General features: G+C 43.6%; 1 protein-coding gene across 3 annotated transcripts in view; it reads right to left on the reverse strand.

Moving 5' to 3' along the window:
• Positions 1-23,625, reverse strand: part of MICU1 (mitochondrial calcium uptake 1) — a 196,689-nt gene that overhangs the window by 50,278 nt on the left and 122,786 nt on the right. For all 3 annotated transcript variants that reach the window (XM_088670252.1, XM_035138592.3, XM_060274896.2), the window contains 3 exons: positions 20,349-20,463; positions 7,989-8,071; positions 5,719-5,916 (listed from right to left, as the gene is read on the reverse strand). In XM_088670252.1, coding sequence (XP_088526378.1) covers positions 5,719-5,916; positions 7,989-8,071; positions 20,349-20,463 — 396 coding nt within the window. The remainder of the gene's footprint in view (positions 1-5,718; positions 5,917-7,988; positions 8,072-20,348; positions 20,464-23,625) is intronic.

Here is a 23,625-nt window from a genome sequence, read left to right on the forward strand (position 1 = left end):
CCAGAAGTGTCTCATGACTAGGTGAGCGGTTTTGTCCCTCCCAAAATGACCCACCGTTGGGTTGTCGTGCATCTGCTTGAGGACCGTACGTCTAAGCTGGGTGGTGGGCAGGTACAGTGCACCCTTGTAGAAAAGCAGCCCCCTGCGTTCTGCAAAGTCTTTTGCCTGCTCCCCCCCCCTTCTCAGTTCTCTGAAGATGCGGTTGGCAAAGTCATCCGCTGCCGTCAGTGCTGTGAGTTCCGCCTCGCTCACCACTGCTGCTCCGCAGGACCATGCTGACGGGGGAAAAATGTGTCTGGGTGCCGGTGGCGCCTCCTCCTCCATGTACTCTGGCTTGCGGGAGAGGGCATCCGCCCTGACATTCTGCTCTCCCGGGATGTAGTGTATGGAGAAGTTGAAGTTCGAGAAGAACTCTGCCCACCGTATCTGCCGCTGGTTGAGCACCCTGGCAGTTCTCCAGAACTCCAGGTTCTTGTGGTCTGTGCCCACCTGGATGGGGTGCTTGGCGCCCACCAGGAAGTGTCTCCAGTGCTGGAACGCAGCGTGGATCGCAAGAAGTTCCTGATCAAACACCGTGTAGTTTCGCTCTGGCTGGGTCAACTTCCTGGAGAAGAAGGCACAGGGTCTCCACTCTCTGTTGGCGTCCAGTTGCAACAAAATGGCGCCCACAGCTTTATCAGAAGCATCTGTCTCCACGCGTAGGGGCGCGTCCTGAACCACGTGGAACAGGTTCTGGTCTGAGGCGAACACCCTCTTGAGGCTTTCAAACGCTGCTTGCGCCTCTGGTGTCCACCTGAACTTCTGCTTGCCTCTCAGGCAGTCAGTGATGGGAGCCGTAACGCGAGAGAAGTTCTTGATGAACTTCCTGTAGAAGTTGGCGAAGCCTAGTAGGCGTTGGGCATCTTTGCGCGTCCTGGGGCTGTGCCAGTCCAGGATGGCCTGCACCTTGTCCTTGTCCATCGCCAGCCCCTTGTCTGACAGCTTGTAGCCCAGGAAGTCCACCTCCTTGGTGTGAAACTTGCACTTCTCCAGCTTCACATACAGGTGGTTCTCCTTCAGGCGCTGCAACACCTCCCTGACATCTTTCACATGCTGCACTGGGTCATCGGAATAGATAAGGATGTCATCCAGGAAGACCAAGCATTTCCTGAAGAGGAGGGACCCCAGGACGTGGTGCATGAAGGCCTGGAAGCATGCTGAGCCCCCTTGCAACCCGAAGGGCATCACCAGATATTCAAAAGAGCCCAGAGGCGTGAACATCGTGGTTTTCCATTCATCGCCTTCCCGGATCCTGATCAAGTTGTACGCCCCCCTCAGGTCTAGCTTGGTGAAAATCTTGCCCCTGCGTGCCGCTGTCAGGAGATCATCCACTCTGGGCATGGGGAACGCCACTGGCTCTGTTACTGAATTCAGCCGTCTAAAATCCACCACAAGACGGCGCTGTTGCGTGTCTTTCTTGTCCACCCAGAAGACTGGGCTGCCCCCTGCTGCCTTGCTTTCTCTGATGAACCCCCGCTTGAGGTTCTTGTCGATGAAAGCGCGCAGATCCTCCAGTTCCTGGTCTGACATGGCGTACAGCTTGGCTGGGGGTATAGTTGCCCCTGGCACCAGGTTGATCTGGCAGTCAAAAGGCCTGTGTGGGGGTAGGTGGTCGGACTCCGCTTCGCTGAAGACCTCCTGCAGGTCCCAGTACGGCTTGGGTATCGCCTCACCCCCTTTGATGTGCATGGTGGCCACCGTGGCTATCGGAGGCCCCTCCCCTGGTTGGTGCTGCATGCAATGTTCCAGGCAAAAGTCCGATCCAAAAGTGATGCATCTCTGGTGCCAACTGATGGAGGGGTCGTGGCGCGCCAGCCAGCTCATGCCCAAGACGATGGGGGGGTCTGAGATGGTTGTGACGTTGAATGCCAGTGTCTCTGAGTGCCTTCCCACCGTCATTCTCATGGGGGGGGGTTTGATGAGTGATGGCCCCTCCCAGCAGCTCTCTGCCGTCAATGGTTGCCACGTGCAGGGGAAAATCCAGCTGCAGAAGCTGGATCTGGTGCTCTTCTGCAAAGTTTCTCGAGAAGAAGTTGGCTGAGGCACCACTGTCAATTAGGGCGAGGACCGTCAGGGGATAGCCATTTGGGAGCGTGAGCGTCACTTGTAGAACCACTCCTGCTCTGGGAGGGGTGGGCTGGCTCTGCTCCTCTCTGTGCGGGTGGGTGGGCTGGGGCTGTTGTCTGCTGACTGTGCCTGGCTGCTGCCCCTTGTCTCCTGCAGCCAGGCTTTCCCGTTTCCCTGCTGTGGTGCTGCGTCAGTGGGGGAGGGCACAACCGTTCCCGCCTTTCCTTGCCACTCCCTGCGATGTGGGCAGTCTCTGACGAGATGCTGGGGGGAGTTGCAGAGAAAGCAATTCCCACCCCTTCCCTCCTTGCGTCTTGGCGCCGCTGGGGTTTGAAAAGCCCGCGCGCGCGCGCTATCAATCTGCATGGGTTCCTGGTCCTGACTGGCCCCAGGCGTGGCTTGAAAGGGTTGTTGGGGGAGTGGCTTCTCCTGCGACCGTGGGAACCAAGCCCGCTTTGCGCGCGTTGCTTGCTTGTCGCTCCACCGGGATTCCTGTCTCACCCCCACCGCCAGAGCCGCTTTGCTCAGCTGATCCATATTACTGGGCTTTGGACCTCTCGAGAGCTCATCCTTCACCTCCTCATGCAACCCCAAGTAGAACGCCGCTTGCATTGGGGGTGACTCTAGTTCCCACCCCAATCTGTGCACCAGCATGGTGAATTTCGCCCAATACACGCGAACTGTCATATTTCCTTGGCGTAAATTATGAAGTTCCTCCTTAGTCTGGTCCATATGACTATCGGACGAATACATCGTTTTCAAACCTTCTAGAAATAGTTTGACATTCTTCATGCAAGGATTCTTTGTTGCGATTAACGGTCTTAGCCACTCCCTGGCTGCCCCGGTAAGGTGCTCCACAATAAACGCTACCCTGTGCTCATCATCAGGGAACTCAGCGTGGTGCAGCTCAAGAGCATACACAATCTCAGTCTCAAAGCCCTGATATTCCCTCGGGTCTCCATTGAACTTGCTTACTAGCGTCCCGGCTCTCCTTCCTGGCAGCACTTGGACTTGGGGTGCCCCTCCCGCCTTGTTTTTCTCTGCATCCAGCTTGTTTTGGAGGTCTACCGCCACCGCCCTTAATTCCTGCTCTCTTTCCTGTAGCGCTCTCACCTGTTCCGCAAGTTGTAGCCGGTCGTCCTGGACCTTCTTAGTCTCTTCTTTAGCTGCCTTCAATTCCCCCTGCGCCTGCAGCGACAGCTGCTGCAGTTCTTGCTGGGCTTGCTCCGCGATCTGCCGCCATCTCTCCGCCTCTGACACGCTCATCCCGGCAACTCCAAAGTAGCCCAAAAAGGATTAGGAGGTTGCTGTCACAGTGGCCGGAGTGGACTACTTCAGAGTAACGACGCTACGCAGCTCTGCATTTTATTCTTTTATTGGTGCTGCGTATTTACAGTGCTAAAGTCATTGCTATTTACACGGAGTGATGTGATCAGTCGGTTTCAGAACCTCCTAATGGCTTTTGGCGCGTCTTTCTCCAACACAAAAGCTTTGGCAGACCCATCCTCTTTCCCCTCCTCTTTCTGCGTAATTCCGGAGTTGGGGGGATGGGTCTCCCCCCCTTATTCGCCCCTTCCTGTCCCACCTGGGACCCTGGCTCCTCTACCCTGCCTGAGCCTCGGCCCCGACTTCCTGCTTCCCCACTGGCATCGGAACTCTCTCTGCTTTCCCCTGTGCTCGGGGATGGGCTTGAACTCAGGAGGGGAGGGACTTCGCGATATCCCCTGTCCCTCACACTTATGATGCAACTCCACCCTATTTTCTTTGAATTCATCCCATGCCATCCCTCCAAAAAAAATCTACCACTCAAACTATAGGCATTTCCAACAATTGGCCCATAAGAGAATGGGTGGAGGGGGAAAGAGGGGAAATATGAAAGATATGCAAAAGCTAACTTGTCAGGCATTTAAAAATGAAACAGACAGCGGGGAATGCTAGGAATGTACCTGTCAGTGATGTCACAAACGCTACCCAATAGGTGCTGACTGGCTAGATCCAACCCTCCCCTCAACTCTGCTCTACAGCCTGTTCAGAAGGTGCTGCCCAGAAAGAGACTCTTACAACAGAATATTGCTGTAACATTTGCAAAATAAGAACATGCAACACATTGTCCCACTCTATCTAAGCACTTATGTTAAAGGTAAAGGTAAAGGGACCCCTGACCATTAGGTCCAGTTGTGACCGACTCTGGGGTTGCGCGCTCATCTCGCATTATTGGCCGAGGGAGCCGGCGTATAGTTTCCAGATCATGTGGCCAGCATGACAAAGCCACTTCTGGCGAACCAGAGCAGCACACGGAAACGCCGTTTACCTTCCCACTATAGCGGTTCCTATTTATCTACTTGCATTTTTTGATGTGCTTTCGAACTGCTAGGTTGGCAGGAGCTGGGACCAAGCAACGGGAGCTCACCCCGCCACAGGGATTCGAACCGCTGACCTTCTGATCAGCAAGCCCTAGGCTCAGTGGTTTAACCCTATGTTACTATGTCATAATACAAAGAAAGAGGTGGGCGTACTAATCACCATTAAATAAGAATAACTGATGGCTGTAATGAAAGTAAGCTCTGTGTATGGGGGCGGGCGGAAGAGTTAGGGTTCACAGATTGTGTTTCAAGTTGAAGCCAGAGCTCAGAGCTAGTTTGACCAATGTAAGGCTTTGGCTGTGGAACATGTGCAGTAATAATAATGTCTGTGCATGTGCACAATATCCCTCCCTAGTGAATAAATCAGTCAGCTACACACATGTTGTTGTTGTTGCTGTTGCTGTTGTTGTTGTTTCTAAATTTATATCCCGCCCATCAGGCTGGGTTTCCCCGGCCACCCTGGGTGGCTTACAACATACATAAAAAAGCAACAAAACATCAAACATTAAAAAACAAAATATCCTATACTAGCAACAAACAAACCAATAAATCAATAGAAATCAATAATAACTAAAATGACAACAACAACAACAGTAATAAACAGTTTAGAGTTATACCCAATTAAAATAGCTGCCAACTCCAACTAAACATTTAACCAACACCAGCCCGACAAAAAGAAAATAGAGGAACCAAAATGAGAACCATTTAAAACATTTTAGCCAGTTGCTGCAAACCAAGAGTTGTTCCAGCAATGTCCCAGTGGCCTCCCAGGAGCCTCTTTTAGCTGTGCAGGGTGAATCTGGGCTCCATCCCCTAGGTCAGGTGGAAATGGGCCTTGCAGCAGGCAGCAGTTTTCCTTCCAGCACTCACGGCAGGAGCAATGTCCCACATGTGGGATTGGGGTTTCCTGATTACAGGGCATGAGTAAACAGGGCTAGTGCCAGTAGCTTACCTAGCGGTAGTCACAATTTCAGAGTCCTGAAGCCACCGTTTCTGTTTCTCCACATAGCCCCTGATGTAGCATCGCTCTGGGGAATTGTGGGAAATGTAAATGGCAAATCCTGGGCTCTGTTGCTTTTTGAAAAGGGGGCCCCATTGATGTGCTCTGCTGGGGTACTGGGGACATTGCAGCTGCCTGAAAATGACATGTGCTGACACTGGCCAGCTAAAGGATGATAGCTTCTTTTCCAAAGCAAAGTCTAACAGTATAGTAAGTGAACAGAATTATGTGTGTGGATCAGACACTGACCTCAAGCTTAAGAATGTCATGCTGAAGTTTGCGCTGGAAGTCCAAGAAGTGAGAGATGGTCAGTTTCCCCTTCAAATCAGCCCCAAAGAAGTAGGTGGTCAATGCAGAGTTGAAGCCTGTCTTCAAGGTGTTCCCTGTAGTTGAGCGGTCTCTATGACGCATGCCCATGCTAGTTTGGGAGCGAATGATGCTCTGAACCTAAGGAGTTTCCAAAGTTAAACACACAGCTATAACGAGGCAGGCTGCATCACATATCCCTAAAATCTAGGTCCTCCACAGATACATTACACACCTTTGAATTGAATACAACGATATGTGTAGTTGCATTATTAAACACATGGTGGGTTTCAAAACCCAGACGTTTTTAGAAGTACGGAATATCCCCCATTACCTACAATCGGAAAGCATTGTTATTTTCCCTGTGAGATAGGGGACATACTTTTTACTATGCCTTCATTAAAATTTGGAAGGGTTAGTAAGAGTCAGATGGCCACCTGCTGCTCCAATGCTGGAGGGCTCAAAATTTATCCCAGGGGACACCACCTCAAAGGGGGAAACCTGTCCAGAGTTAAAGATGACAAAGTAAAAATAGCTCAACACTCAAACCTGTCTGCTGTGTGACCTTAGCAGATTTCAGAAGGAAAAAAAGGACGGAAATGCACAAGATCACATCAGCGTGCAATATGCCTTCACAAAGTCCATGAAGAAGGGCCATGGAGAACCTAAGACCTTGTTAACACACACACACACAAAATGAAGCATGTCCCTTTGGCTCAGAGCAGTGGTTAACACATAGTGGGCTCAAGGACTATTCAAGGCATATAGAAAACCTGGACAGGCAAACTGGAGTTTGAAAAGGAAGGGTTCCTTTCTCCCATAGCAAGTGTGTGCAGCTTCCTTAAGAGCTCTCTTATAAGGAAATCAGAGCATGTCAGAATATAACATCACACAGAAAAGCAATGACTAAGAGGGTGCACAGAATTCTAAGATTGTCAGCAACACACAGGCAGCGAAATGAGCAAGCAAATGCTTAAAATTATTCTTCTCCTTGGAGTGCAGATTTCAAAACAGATAATAGGTCCAAGCAGACATGAATTGCCAGTTCACTGTTAATCATCAGATTACTGTCAGACAACCAAAAAGCTAGAGTCAAATCCTGGCATCTGGAAAACTGTAGACGCTTTCGACACCAGCAGCAATAATGTTCAATCCCCAGGATTAGGAAATGCAGCCTGCCAAAAGCAAGCCTCTATGCCTTCACATATACAGTATCTGGTTATTTGGCACTTCAGATGTAGAGAAAAGGGGGATAAACAGGTGGGCTGAAAAGCAACCAGAGTAATCAACACAAAGCCATAGCAGAGATAAGGCATCAGAGTTCTGGTAGCACTCCTGACCAGGTTTATTAAGGGATTCAATGGTGAAGTATTTTTGTGATCTGTTGAATCTTTATTCTGTGACACACAAAAGCTACTGCCCTGTAGCAAAAAGGAAAGGCTACAAATCTAAGACAGAAACAGATCTGCTGCTGCACTGACTGCTGTCTCGGTGCACCAGGGAGAAGACAACTTTCCATATTGATCAGAGGTCCATCAATTTTTAAATGCTCAAATGCCATGGAGATCATAGGTAGCTGCAGTATACTACATTTTCCCCGTGAGGCAGGAGAGATGATGCACCTCTGAAGGGCATATTGTTATAGCTAATGCCACTAAATCATTTGAGGAGGAGGACTGGGATAATGTGCAGAAGATGGGGCCAATAAAAGCATAGGTCTGCCTCCTGGTTTTCAGACACAAGCTGCCTTATTTGCATTTTTCATCTCTTTTTTTAAAAAAACACCTCTAGAATGGACAGCTGAACTTCTCCCTACTTAAGGGCAGAAATTAAGAGTGAATTAAACACATGCACACATACACACCATACTGACATCATCAACAAGATGAACCCCATCTACAGCTGTACAGCCGTGAAACAGCTGTGCATTAGAGAATGGAGGTAGTCCTGTTTTTCAAGCAAATTATGAACAAAGGCTGTCAAAAAGGACAAGTATAAGAGTGAGCAGCACACAAATCCCCAGCTATAGGGCACCCCACCAAAGTGTGAGGCATGTGTCTTGAGTACACTTTGCAGAGAGTCCATGGTTTTGCAGGTGATATATGTGCTCTTAGAAGATGGAAGAGAGCTACACATACCAACAGAAGAGGAGAAAGTGAAATTATTTGCATAATAATTTACATGGTAATGTTCTGGAGGTGGAGAGAACTTGCCTGTTCGAATTCTTCCATATCCACTTCTCCGTCACCATTCAGATCAAACATCTTGAAGGCAATTTCAAAGTTCCTTTGAGGTGCTGGAGGGGGGTTGGGAGAAATACATTATATTTCAAGTGTTACAAAGAAACAAGGCTGCAGAAAAAAATTGATGTAAGAGTTGTATCAGTGTTCTAACAGTACATTCCAGTAACAGTCTTCCCGAACACGCTTCCCCTCCTGAAATTATGCTCTCTCTCTCTCTCTACAGTCATACCTCGGTTTACGTCCGCTGTGGTTTGAGTACTCTCGGTTTGAGTACTCTGCGGACCCGGAAGTGTTTACTTTCGGGTTCCGCGGCGTGCGGATGCACAGAAGCGATCTGCGCCAAAAGCGATCTGCACAGTGCGCGCATGCGCAGAAGCGATCGGTGCGGTGCACGCATGTGCAGAAGCACTCTATCGGCGCTTCGCGCACATGCGGAAAAGGCACTCCATTTAAGTATTGCTCGGGGAACGAACAGCTCCTGGAACCAACTGCATCCTTAAACCGAGGTACCACTACGGTATGTATATGTGTGTGTGTATGTATGTATGCATATATGCGCACACACACACACACACACACACACACACACACACACATATATATATATATATATATATATATATATATATATATATATATATGATCAAAAATTGCAAATGGGCAACAGGCACAATGACATATAACAAAACAAAAAGGGGGAATTTTTAAATATGATACAGGCTCACGAGTTAATAAACAACAACCGACAGCTTAAATCTAAGTACTGAAAGTTAAGTCCTACTGAGTATACTGGGACTTAACCACAGCTAAGTACTGTAACTTACGACACCACTGAAAAGTGACAAATGAGATGCAGCACAGACTAGGTCACCTCCTTCCACTCACATCTTTAGTGTACCAACAAAAAAAACCTTTTCAGTTTTGTACATACAAGAACATAAAGGCCCTTTCTCAAGTTGTCGATATATCAATGCAACACTATGCAAGGAGGAATGTATAGGGAATTCCCTGAAGTGACAAGTCCATTATAGAAGGCTGCTACATTATTTTTATTTGTAGTAGTAGTAGTGGTAGTAGTAGTAGTAATAGTATTACTTTACGGATTCAAAGTCTCCCTACCACCTGTACCATGATTCTCCTTGGCAAGGAATTTCTTGGAGGAGGAAGAAGCAATGCCCACTAACATTCTGCTGGCTGAAAAATCTCACAGAGATGCTGTTATTTGTAATCCTACACAGATCATCGTTACATTTCAATGTCCCAGAGAAGAATCTTTGCCTTAGGGTTACCATCTGGATGCTTTCAAACCAGCTCAATGTGGGAGTTTTCTCAGTCCCCACTCTTGTTTATAACCAGGCATTTTTTTGAGCCTGTTCAAGACTGTCCACCCACTGCTTCTAGAAAAAATGGCAAGCCTAGTTTGCCTCCAGCACCATCGGCTTTGCTGGAGAAGGTAATTCATTTTGTTCACTTGCCAAGCGAGAATTCCTGATCCTGTCAGTTCACCTCTCTCAAACAAATCACACATTATTGAATTACAGTAATATAGAGCTATGCAATCAAATACAGCTTATAAGAATCAAAACACACACACACACTAAAAAGCCCATGTCGTCTGTCTACCACTTTATTTCTATTTCCCTTGTTCAACTTGGCAGTTTCAAGCAATAGTACTTCCAGGTCCCCTGTGCAGTGTTAAAATTTATTCCTGCTTTTAAATGAAATGTGAAAGCAGCCAAAACAGCAAGTATAATACACTTCTGAGGTCAACAACAATCCGTGACAATTAGCAATAGCAATATTGTGCTATTTCCCCCTTTGAGATTAAATGCCCTCAGTTTCAGCAAGTACTTCAAATTCTCTGCATTATGAGAACTGTCTAGATTGTAGAGTCTAGACACATTGCCCCTGAGCCACATTACATTTTCCAATGTTAATTGGAAAAAGGCTAAGCAGAATTTGATCAAGTATGCACAGTTCTGAAATGGAGAATTAAAACTATATTCAGAATGTTGATTCTTCAGTTTAAATGGCTTCATAGACATCACAACACCCCTCTCCTGAGCAATACAGAAAAAAACACATTCGCAATGCCAAATCCTAACGTAGAGTGAAAGGGGATGTTTTGCTTAAATATTCTACACTGTACTATTAAGTGTGGTATTTTTTGGGCAGGCAGCTTCCTACAAAAATAGTCATTTTATTATTTGGAAACCCAAGCTAACTATCTCAGCTAATTATTTGCACTCCAAAGTGCATGTACAGATCTGAAATCCAATAAATGAGTGATAGAGTAAAATAGAAGTTACTGCACATCTTGGTGTTTCCTTCCTTGTGGCTATGAAACAGCAGGATATATGCCAGCCTCAGAATCAAAATACTTCTTATAAATAAGATATAGCAGAGTGTTATTTCCCCCACAGTGGGAGGAAATAAGTACTTGTCTTCTGTAAGGGCTATGCTACTCTTTCCTAAGCATATAGTTCCATTTCTGGGACTGTTTATAAAACCATGCTAGATGTCTCTGTTATATAAACTTACACCAGTGTTTGTATCACTTTAACAACCATGGATTCCCCCAAAGAATCCCGGGAATTGCACTTTGAGACATTGCTGCAAATTCTCTGAGTGTCAGAAGACGCTTACAACTGGTGTTACCACCTGCTTATTTAGGCATCTGATATCGAGGAAGAGGTTGAACAACAAAATACAATGGAATCTGAGTTACGATGTTTCACCTGCATTAGGGTAACACCAAAATGGCTGAACATGATGCATGAAATACCTGATTTAGATAGGTAGCTTGAAATATTATAATAATGTTTTTGAAACTTGAGCTGGGCGTAAAAAGGGGAGATGCGCTGATATAGGTTACTGTGACTCTAGACTTCTCAATTCCAACCTGCAATCCTAGGTTCCCAAAATGATTCCATAATTACTATTTATATTTTTAATATATAGGGGACTTTATGATCTTCAGTGTGCCTCTTCTGGAAACCCTGTGAAATCCATCACTATCATTTTCCTGATAAAGATGGGAAGCTGATGTTCAAAAAGTTCAGAATATAATGTGGAACCTGTTTATGGTAGCCACTGGGAGAAGTAAAGTACTATGCAGGGAGGTAAAACCCCACTTTCTGTCCAATGGAGAACCTATTTGGGGACTGGTGGCGGGTTGTTGTTGGGGAACCATTATTATTTGTTCTAGGGACACAAAATAAGTCAATTACAAAGACAGAACTTGATCCAACAATCCATCAATTGGATTGTTGGTACTGGAAGTCAATACTAACACTTACCTGCAGAGCAGGTAGTACAGTACATTATCATTGCAGTGTTCAGGGGAAATCCATATTGTTTGAGATTTATGCCATAGGGAGCTACGGGAAAGAATGTTCTCAAAGGAAGTTAACAAGTTACCTTAGAATAAAGCAGAGGTATATTCTGTGCCCCTTCAACAACTGAAGAACAGTAAACAGCTGCTCTTCCATCTGGTGATACTACTAACAGGCTAATGGTATTTCCACTACAAAACAAAGGACTCAGCCATGATCAAAGCTACCAGCAAGCATCTCAGGAAGAAGCAGGGCAGTCAGAACAAGAAATATCCAAAGAGGATTTTGTTCCAAGCAGAGTTAATATTATTCTACAACACTCCTCACAGTGAAGGTAGAGGGATGATTTTCTTATTATGCCAGTACAATATTAAGCCATGAAATTCCTTGCTTGAACAGGATTAGCTGCATACCTTTATGGCAGAGCTAGGTTAATGCTCAAAAGAATGTGTTCATTTTCAGTGGAAATTCATAGTGCTGAAGATTTATCCCTCCCTCAAATGTTTGCATAACATGAAGATTAGCTGAATAAATGTGTGAATATTTCTCTCCTTGGACCTCCACAAGGACACATCTAAAAGGGAAAAGGCGGCTTGACATCTTTCCAACAAGGTGAACCACGCATCCAATATCCCATCTTGTAATTTGGCCATGTGTTAGGCACCTGCTTGGATTTTTAAAAGACAGCTTAATAGCATTTTCAACACCAACTAAGAAGGCAGGTTAAATATTTCACAGAGAACATATAATCACCCAGATAATATGTTATTGGCAATTTATAAATAAAATATAAATCTATAAATAAGGCGGCATTCATACAGATAACCTACTTTGAAGGGGGTAAGCGGGGTAATATGTACACTGCCACTGGTTCAGCGCAAGTGCTTCTTGTAAGCAATTACAAGGGCTGGGAAAAACAAATGGGCAAAATAACAAAAAACCCATGATGCCTCTAGAGCAGGCATCCCCAAACTGCGGCCCTCCAGATGTTTTGGCCTACAACTCCCATGATCCCTAGCTAACAGGACCAGTGGTCGGGGAAGATGGGAATTGTAGTCCAAAACATCTGGAGGGCTGAAGTTTGGGGATGCCTGCTCTAGAGTTTGCAGTGAAGACAAGACAAGTTTACAGTTTCTTGGAGCAAAGGGGCTGTAATCCAAGCTTTACGTATTTGGTGCAATTTACACACCTTAGCTATTTTTACAACAGACTTGTAAATCGCCTTGGGATAAAAGCAGGAGGAGATTCATAAAAGAACAGCACCATTGTAGGGGCATGGTTGCCACTCCCTGGTGGGTTGAGTGAACTGGGTTGGAAATGCGTAAGAAGAGGTCATCACAATGTGGGTTGCCTGGTCAAGTGGGCAATTTTCAAACCAGCCCTTCCCCTCTATCAGGGCTGCTACAATTTCTGTGGGAAGTAACTGCCCTATCCAGGGGTCACCAAGTGGCCCGTGGAGGTCGTCTGAGCGGCCCACGAGCCGCCTCCAAACTGAGTTGCCCGCTTGCGCGCTGCGCTAAACTGATGCTGCATGCTATCCTTGCTCCTTCTAAATTTAGTAGAGGGTAGCAATACATTACTAATGAACATTACTACAGTACTGGATTTACAAAGCAATCCTGTGCATGTTTACTCAGAAGCAAGTCCCATCAAATTTGAGGAGGGAAAATCTCCACCACTAAGTGTGTTTAGGACTGCAATCTAAGTCAAGATTTTCCAGCAGAGGTTCAGCACTCCAACAAAATATTAACTCCAGTCAGCAAAATTAAATCAACACTTGGCTGGAAGTAAAAATCAGAACAGTACAAACAATTGATGCCCATGCATAATGTCACTGTAATTTAAGCAGACAAAAAGTGGAAAAGGGAAAGGACAAAATTGTTTCTTTACAACTCATCTTTACAACTTAATGAGATGGAAAAATTCCATTAAAAGGAACTTTAAACATATTATACTTCCCATCTCCGTATTCAGAAAATAAAATGTCATATCCTAGCTAATATGAATTGAATGGTATTATCTGTCTGATTTGGGTTTATATGAAAAATGTCCTTTATGGGAAAGGGAAGAACAAAGCACCTTGAATTATCACACTGAAATTCGAGAAGAGAATATGGGTTAACTTGCCAGTAGCAAGGGGGGGGAGGGGAACACTGCTAGGACTCTTGATACTCCAAGGCACTGGTATGTGCCACAGTGTGCAAGAAGTCAAAACCAAATATTATATAGTGCCCACTGTCGGTGCACATGCAGCCAATGTGCTTCATTTGTTTTGCCTTAAGTATGCAAAAATGCTGGATTTTCTAACATGGTAAGCAGATGTCAGGAGCTGCCCTGACTGTCTAATCAATTCAACCAAGATCCCAGATGGTGTGAAAAATTCTGCTTTAGAACTTGTAACGGAAGGGTCGTACAGGGAACGACCACATCTCTTATGTTACAGCTCCAGCAATGAGGCGGACAGCAGTGAGGAGGGGGAAGAGAGGGAATGGCTCAGAAAGACGGAAGGCCAGGGCTCTGGCAGTATCAGAGAGCCAGTCCGCCAACCTTTGTTGACAGAGAGGGAGGGGGAGGAGTATCCAGGATCATCAAGTGGAGAGGCATCCAGGGGATGTCCTTTCAAATTCCTGCCGGAACTCAGGAGATCCAAAGTGCACCGGCGAAAGGGGAGGCGCTTTGGAATGCCAAGACTGTTATGTTGGAAACGTTCCAGGAGGGAGGTATTGGGAGAATCTACTGGAAGCAGTTAGACATGTTTCCGTGAAGCTCTCTTTGCACTGTACATAGATACTATGCACAATAAAGACTTTAAAGACATGGAGGAGTGGAGCGTCTTTACTCTGGAGTAGCCTACAACACTACCCTGACAGAACTGAATACAGTTCGGTCTATATTCCACTGAAGCATTTATGGTTAGCTGAAGTGGACTCAGTGGTCCAAACTAGATCTAATGCCATTCATGCAACTGGAACAAGTGCGAGGCTTAGATCAGGTCCACAGTGCGAGGCAAAGTGCAAAATCCCCCCTAACCTGCACATCAAGGCCTCTGTACATATCAGGGTGCCCACAACTGATATTTTCTAAAAAGCCACTGCTAATTGTATGAATGATGTCATATACCTAGTAAAGTCCTCTGAAGAATCTCCAGTGACTACAGCCAGCCTTGGGGTTGCCATCTCCCGGCAACCATGTTGGCCATTTCACACCTGACCAAAGCCCCAGCTCCGTATGGACGCAACATAAAACACACAATTAGTGGCAAATGATATACGACTTCTTTTAGGTTTTTTAAATTTTTTTTAAAATAACATCGTTAGTGTACAAAGAAGATAAATAAATGGCAATACGTGATTTTTTAAAGCACCAATGATGAATACAGTTAAACTTATCTCTCCTTTGCAGTTTGAAGAGATAAGACACAATGTTTAGATGAGAGTACAAGCCTTATCTTTTAGCAACATTACATCAGTTATTGGCTGACCTTCACAGGACAAAAACAAATGCAAAGGCAAAGCATTCTGTAGTAAATCCATGCCCAAGTCCCGGCCCAATGCTGTATAAATGGCTATTCTAAACTTGCCTTGCTAGAAGGCTAGAATCCATCAAGTTGGCATAATGAAAATTACATTATAAAGGGTTCACCTCATATAGAATCATTGCCACTAACCCACAATTACTTTCTGTCTTGGATCTACAACTACCATTGCCAGTGATTTGGGAGACCACTACAGTGGAACCTCAGTTTACAAACACCTTGGTTTACGAATTTTCGGTTTACAAATGATTGTAACCCGGAAGTAAGTAAACCGAGGTTTCCGAGGCCTACGGAGGCCTCCGCGAAGGCCTGAAGACTGGGCTTCAGCTGCGGAAGCGCTCCCATGGCCCTGCGGAGGCCCGGAACGAAGGCCCAGCCTCCGCAAAGGTATTGTGATTGTGGAAGAGGACTCTGAGCCCCCATCCAAACAATGACTATCATCAGCCCAGGTAAGAAATAAATGTTAATTTTTTTCACCTATAATAATTTTTCCACCTAAGATACTGTCTGATTTATTTTATAGTACAGTACATTGATTATTGCCTTCATTTTATGGATCAATGGCCTCATTAGACAGTAAAATTCGTGCTAAATTGCTGTTTTAGGGGGTGTTTTTCATCGTCTGGAACAGATTAATCCACTTTCCATTACTTTCAGTGGGAAAGTACACTTCAGGTTAAGTACGCTTCAGTTTAAGTACAGACTTCCGGAACCAATTGTGGTTGTAAACCGAGGTACCACTGTACTTCTGCAGCACAAAGCATGCCGTTCATGGGTGGTTACCAGCATTTGGACCAAAATTCTTAACGGGGATGTCTTTCAGATATTGAAATAGTGAGAGTGAGCTTCCAATTTAGCAAAAGCTACTGTTCCCCTTAAAAGAACGAATACATTTTAGCATTTTCTTTTTTGTTCTCCACTGCAGAGTCCTCTAAAGTAGGGTGCTGCGGGAGTGCAGGTTAACCCTTTCCTTCTGCAGTACAAGCCCCCCAAAGTTTCTATTTGTTTCAATATAGATCTCTCTATGTCTCCTCACAGAATTAAAAACTGGGGGTGGAAAATTCGCTTTGATGGGTCACATATCAAACAAATGTGCTCTCCCTTGCAGCTACACCAAGAAACTCCAGCAGATTACCAGTGAATCAGGTTAAAACTTACAAGTGATTTTTTTTTCATTTCTCTGGTTACAAACAGAAGTTATAGCTATAGGGCCAGAAAACTAAAAAGCCTTCCTTAGGAGCTATTTTGAATTAGATAAGTGGGATTTACTTCTGTGCAAATACAGTGTATTAAAAATTATTTATTAAAAATACAGTTATTTCACATGGGAGTTCACAACATTTTAACATAATTTATAACAATTAGGATTGGGCTGAAAAAGCACTAGACCTATCTTTTCTCCTGCTGGTCTTGTTAGAGTCACATTTTCAGTATCTCTGTCCTATAACTGCTGTACCAGCAAGTACATCCACCGGTCCGAACGTCATTTCACCCAATTCAATTCTAAAGAAGATAAAAAGGAAGTTCCACCTCTTTCTGTGTAAGCCTAGTATCTCATCACTAAGGAAATTTGAACGGTGCTAATAAAAATTAACATTGGAGAGTAGCTAAAGCAATGAAACTGGTACTGCATCTTCCATGCTTTTTCTGCTATAATATTTATTTAACAGAAGACCAGAAGTTATCAGCACATTTCTAAATGTTATTTTATTATCTTTTTGGGGAATTGGGGGGGGGATAATACTGCAGACTAGGAAACAGACTGCATGAGAGCAGTAAATTACTTATAAATAAAATATGGTGACAGACTTCATCGTCTATGCAGTAGGCATACAGCTCTCTGCTTGTAAAATGCAAATGAGTTTTATTTAAGGTCTGGCCAGCTGATGAGCACTGGTAAGAAAAAACACCAACCCCCAAAATGAGACCCATTTTCTAGGGCTTAATGGACTAATGCTTCCTAACTTTATTCATTGGATTGAGAGATATCCACCTAAGAGAGGACCCATATGATTTTTTTTTTAAAAAAAGTCATCACAATGGGGCTACAAAACAAGGAGATAGACTAATATTTTGAAACAGAAAGGAGGGTAACTGGCAGAATAAAAACTGCAGATACCATCAAATCTCTTAATTTTGGCATTTAATTTTCCTTGCTTGTAATTAGGCTTTCAAAGGCTAGCACAGATGCGCTGAGTGGTGCCAAAATCAATGCCACATTGCTGATTAAATCTGAATTAAAATAAAGACGAGATAAGCCCAATTTTTCACACCATCTATGTAGAAGAAGTTTATGATGCTGTTCCACTAGTTAGGATTACATATATTCTCACTCTACAGAGGTTTCTATTAGATAACTTCAAATAAGCCATTTATGGTGCAATCTTATTCATGTTTACTCAAAAGAAAGCTCCATTGACCTCAGTGGATCTTACTCCCGCGTAACTGCACACAGAATTGCAGCCATCTTCCAAGCATATTCTTTTCTACCTTACCTTAAAACATTTATAGGCCACCTTTAAGAGTAAAAACTCTCCCAAGGCTGCTTCCACCATAAAATATTAAATACAATCAACATTATCACGCACTAGTAAAACCAGCAGAAAAGCAAATACATTTCAACCAGAACACAGCTGACGCCAAAGTCGATCATAGCTACAGCCAGAGACTATTTGTTTTTGAACTAATTTGTGCTCTTTAGAAACAACGAAGCATCCTGCAATTATAATTACACATAAGTAGTTTGTTAACATTCTGTTACTTAATAATGTATTAACATTCCGGTTTCCTCCTTCTTAATGGTTTGTTTTATTTACATGCAGTAACTAATTTTTTTATTAGAGGCGTAAACTAATTAGGTTTAAAACAAATTAACAGGAGCTATGGAACAAAGGGAATGGCTTGATTTGGAATCACGGCAAACCACAGTTAAGGAATAAGTCATGACTACGCCAGCCCCAGACCAGGAGCCAAACATGTTAAATGCAACTGGGCGACTTAGAATTGCTGTAGCAATCACCATAGATGACAGTGACATGAAAGGGCAAATAAAAGATGATTGCAGGAAGGGCAGTACAAGGATACAAAGTTCCTCAAGTTTAGAAGGTAATTCAGTAGCATCACAGAATTCAAATCAAGATGAGAACGACATCTGAGTTAATGGAAAATAAAACTTCCTGGGTTGGATCTATCTATCTATCTATCTAACTAACACAGAAACTAAAAAAAAACGAACCGGGTGTGGACAGTGCAAATTACACCCAATAAAGAAGAATGAATTACGCAAAGTGATGGAATATGCTGAATCAGCAAAGTTAACAGCTAAAATAAGAGAACTTAATGATGATTGTTTTATTGAAGAATGGAAGCCTTTTCTGGATTACTTAAAGAAATATTATAATGATATGAAACCATGAGCAGGATTTGAACTATGAACAACAGAGAGAATTAGGGATTACTGTGTTAGGGTGCAGAAAAGGGATAGAAAAGAAGAACATCATGGGAAATGGGATGGGAAGTCGATTAATATGAAAGAAAAATTCATTATGTATTGGAACTTTATGTGCAATACGTGGAAATTTTAAAAAGAAACAAATTAGACCCTTGACTTGAACAGAAGAAAACATGTTCTCTTGCAGTTTCACCTGCCCTGATGGGGGTATCTTAAATTAGAAGCCAAGGGTGCCGCCAATAACAGTTTTTCTCCTTAGGTGCAATTTAGAGAGACTGCTTGCCTAAGATCACATCTATATACCGTTCATTCACACTATTTTGTACGTTTGAGTTCCATGCAAGGGATCAGGGAGGGCAATTGAACCATCTGGTGGATCACCATGGATAGTCAAAAAGTATTCAGGAGGGAAAAAACACAATAGAAAAAGATAAAATAGCCCTTCCTACGCTATATATAAAAGAAATGTGTGTGTTGTAATCCACAAACTCGTTTTCATTGAATTCTATAGCATGAATTCTTGCTCATTTCGTTGGACAAACAACATTTTTTCCTCTCTGCACTTTTCCGGGCAAGAATAAAGCTAATGTGGAATTGCTATTTTGATGCCTCAGCATTTCTGAGTGCTACTCTGAAAGTATGAACGACTAATATATGTGCACAATGCGCGCACCAGAGAACAGGAACAAATATTCATATTTATGATTTGGGTTTTTCTTGCCAACAGGCTGTAAGCTTGGTTGCTTTGAAACGAGAGAAATTTCCTAACACACATTATTAGTGCAAACTGTACTTCTGTGTAGGTGGGGAGATTCAGGCAAACCTCTGCCAGCTTCTTATGCATTGCTCTTCTACCATGAACATCCCAGAGGAAAGTGGAAAGGTAAGCATATAGGTAAGCATTTTGATAAGCACCTCTATAGCACAGTGAGAGCCAGGTGCTGGTGTCCCATAGCTCTGTGGCAGAGCACATGTCTGTATGTGGGCGGTCCTGTGTTCTGTCCTTGCTATCTCTAGATAGAACTCAGAAAGAGTCCTGTCTGAAACCTTGCAAGTGCAAACACTACTGATCTAGATGTACCAATGTTCTGACTAGGTATACGACAACTAATTACATTCCTAGAAGGGCTATAAAGATGCTTTGCTATTTCTATTGTAGAACCATAGAGTTGGAAGGGACCACAAGGGTCACCTAGTTCAACCCCTTGCAATGCAGGAATCTTTTTCCCCCAACATGGGGCTCAAACTCATGACTCTTGAGATTAAGAGTCGCATGCTCTACTGGCTGAGCTATTGTAACGGTGCCGATTGCTTCCTCACGAGTAAGCAGCTCCAAACCCCAAACCCCATGCCTGGCTTTTGCAGGGTTTTATTATATGCATATGTACAAGACAGAGCATCAAAAAGCATGACTGTACTATTCCAAATCAGAATCCGGAAGCACCTCCCATTGTGACTTTCGCCAACACAGTCCCCTGGGCGCCCTAAACCTCCTCCGCTGTTCTCTCCTTCTCTGTTGGGGTGAGGGCGCTGGTTGAGCGCCCTCTCCGTTAGAGCTGCCCAGCTGAGGGACTGATGCTGTATCTTCTGGAGCCTCCCCTTTGAGAGTGTCTTGGTCCGCCCCCAGCAGCCCTCCTTCTGGAAACCTAGCCCTCTCAGCACCCCCAAGGGTCTGCACCTCCTCCTGAGCCCCAGTACCACCTTCTGGAGGAAGTTGCCCAACACTAGGCTCTGGGGCTCCAGCTTCATCTGAGAGCCCCTGTCCTGATCTCCTGGGCTCTCCACTGACCCCTGGTAGTCCCCTGAAAGCTATCCTGCAGGGCTTGGTAGAGAATAGAGCTGCTCTTTAATATAAAAAACTTACTAAAAATGCAAAATAAGCTACCATAAGCACCTCTAGATTAAAGATAGACAAACTGTAAGTGATTGCCATCACTTTAAGGATTTGTTATTATTGTTTTAAACACCTTCAGTGTTAATAAAATGATAAGGACAAAACATGTACTTACTGGAAAGAACCGTAGTGAGGAAGATATAGTCAGAAAAGGAGATCAAACCGCATTCTCCAAGTGCATAAAAGATGCTGTCTTCATCTGCAAACTTTTCACGTTCCTGGGAGATTCTCTATTTTAAGCAATCAAAAGCACGGTGTTCCCAAGAGAAGAAAAATAAATTCAGTTTAAAAAGGCAAGAGTAAAAACAAGACCACAGCTTTTACACTTTTAATATTGTTGCCTCTAACCATCCCTTTCCCTAAATAAACTCCCTCCTATTGCCATTCTAGATAACTTTTCCAGCCTTTAAATTTGTCAGTTGTTTATTGAAGATTAAGATAAGAATCAAGCTTAATTCTCTATCTTACAACATACATTTCAACCCAGAAGAGTCAACTCAAAAGGTGCCTTACTGTTCCCTCCCACCGGCCTAATTGTTTGTAAAATGCCAAGGTATTCTAAGGGCTCTTTATTGCCATTTTTATATAGTAGGCACAAGGAATTTCACTGCCAGTTTCATGTTTTTTTTAAAAAAGTAACATATTAGTACTTGGGATTGAGGGCCCCTGCTTTGAATAAGCAAAACAACAACCCTTTCAGCAAAGTTTCTTACTGAAGTTATACAGCAACTACTTCAGTTGCAATGCAGGTCTGATACAGACCCAAGGATGCCCCTCTCTGAACCATGGTAATGAAATTGGGAGCAGGCTCCAGGAGTTATGGTAAACCATGGTTTGGGTTACATGTACACTGATGCAAGCCATGGTTAATGCCAGGCATCCCCAAACTTTGGCCCTCCAGATGTTTTGGACTGCAATTCCCATCTTCCCCAACCACTGGTCCTGTTAGCTTGGGATCATGGGAGTTGTAGGCCAAAACATCTGGAGGGCCGCAGTTTGGGGATGCCTGGTTAATGCTAACCACGTTTCCCCTGAAACTAGAAATTGTAACAATGGCTTGAAGTAGGTTTGCAGAACATAGCTTCACGAGTTAGTCTCAACTTTTGCTTGCATCATTGCACGTTCAATGCAAAACCCTTGTTAACCCTAGAAATGGAAAGGAGAGGAAAAGTTGCTACAAGGAGAGAAAGAAGTAGGATACACCTATGCTTCACTTATGGTCATTATACTGCAGAGAGGACCACACAAGTGTTCTCCCTTTGCCCTACCACACACACAAGATAAATTGCTGAACTCAAGAGCGGTAAACCATTTTGACAACTGAAAATTTAAAGGCTGAAAAGTATGCACAAAGTGGGTTAAAGGTTGGGTTCTAAATTTACTAGCTCAGAAGTATTAAAATACATATCATACACACATACACACACGCACGCACACAGAGGAAAGAAAACTATTAAAGGACGAAGTGGAGTTGTGGTTAATGTGTATGAAAACATGCAGGCACAGAAGCACAGAAATAGCAAGCTTAAGTTTAGGAACAATACTAGGGAACAAAGAGAGACACCACCAACAGCACACCAGGGGGCAGTTATACAACTGTCCCCTATCTGTTACCTCTGTCTAGCGAGGATCCCATCATATACAAGATAAAGGAAAGACAATTTGTTAAGCAATGACACTTAAAGCACATCAAAAGCACATCAAAAACATTGCAGCATCTTTTGATCTGTTACTTTTGAAGACCTAAGGAAAATTTGGAGCAATTAACCAGTCCTGGTTACTGTATGTTCTTAATTAAGAAATGTAGACAAGAGCCCCAGGAGACACCGTCTCTTGAGTTTCAGATGCCTATGAAGGTTTTCATTCCAGTTCTGTCCTGCAAAGCTCATTGTATTTAAATTGGAAACAGTCCATTGAATTTAGATAAAAGTTAGGCATTATCTGGTCCGCAAAGTTACAGCGGAAAACAGTAATCACACTGATTAAAAACTGCAAGTTCCAATTAAAGCCAAAATCTACTAGGCTTACACAAATGTGCACACAGTTCTTATTTTGTCAATGAGAGACTGCAAAAATGTCAAATGAGAAATCGTTAGCAATAATCTGAAACATTTAACAGTGCAAACACTTTTAGGGAATATCAGAATGCATCCTAATGCTAAGGGTACATTTTCAATAAACAAATGGTTTTTGCCTTACCAATACCGTTTTGATACTGCTTCGAAAACAAGTAACATTGCGGGAAAAGTTTTACACAGCATGGGCTCATAATTAACTTATTATGTTTATGCTGCATATTTACCTCTTTACCTGAGATAGTTTGCAGATTTTGCATCTTTTATAGCATGTATTTAAGTAACCAATGCACTATTTATGATCCAAGTAACTCCCATTTTAACAGCAAACATAGATGAAGACTATGTGTTAATGTAGCAGGGGCCCAAAGTTGGCTTACAACATTATCAATGATATATGGGAATATAATCACAGTATCACACATTTGGACTATGAGAATTTCAGGACCCTGACGTTTATCTTAAGATTAAAGTTCTGGAAACATGCATTTAGGAACAAATTCCATAGTTCTTTTTCTGTGTGTGTGTGTGGGGGGGGGAAGGTCTGGGATCTATTTAGATAAACACAAATGCATGACCACATCAAGAAATTGCTGATGTTCCCCCCTGGATGGCAGACCCTGTGCCATTTCACAAACTACTTCCAAAGTCGTCCCCCCCCAAGTTTCAAGCAAGGTTTACCATGCAGAATGGAAGGCTGTAATTCAAGAAACTCTTGTAAGGCCCCTTGGACACATGGAACCAGTCACAAGGTTCCTAGGATCCAAGCCAGGAATTTGACCCATCAGTATTGATTAGCCATTGCTACTGCAATTCACTTTAAAGAAGGATCACGGCTGTGATTGGTTGGACCTCACATTCTTAGATGAGGCTCTGGGCAGATTTCCCACAATGCAATCAGCTTGGCATCCCCCCTCTATATTTTATTATGTATCTTAAGAAGACTTAAGAATTTAGATGGTTATGATCCTAAATACACTTAACTTACCAGTCTCCTTTCCAAAAGGATTTTCCCATAAAGTGCATTTGCTCATTTGGCAATACCATTGTGCTGTTATTGTTTTTAAAGGGGGTGTAGTTTCAAAATTAAAGCATTCGAAACAGTTTCAACTTCCATGTTGCACTTCTAGAAAGTTTACATGTGAATGAAACGTATGGGGAAACCACCTCAAATATTACACTTTCCTGTTCTGGACAACTTTTAAAATAAAAAAAATTCCTTCTAGTAGCACCTTAGGGACCAACTAAGTTTGTCATTGGTATGAGCTTTTGTGTGCATGCACACTTCTTCACAAAAAACTCATACCAATGACAAAC

The sequence above is a fragment of the Zootoca vivipara genome, chromosome 5 (genome assembly GCF_965207765.1).
Source record: "Zootoca vivipara chromosome 5, rZooViv2.hap1.1, whole genome shotgun sequence".
Lineage (NCBI taxonomy): Eukaryota > Metazoa > Chordata > Lepidosauria > Squamata > Lacertidae > Zootoca > Zootoca vivipara.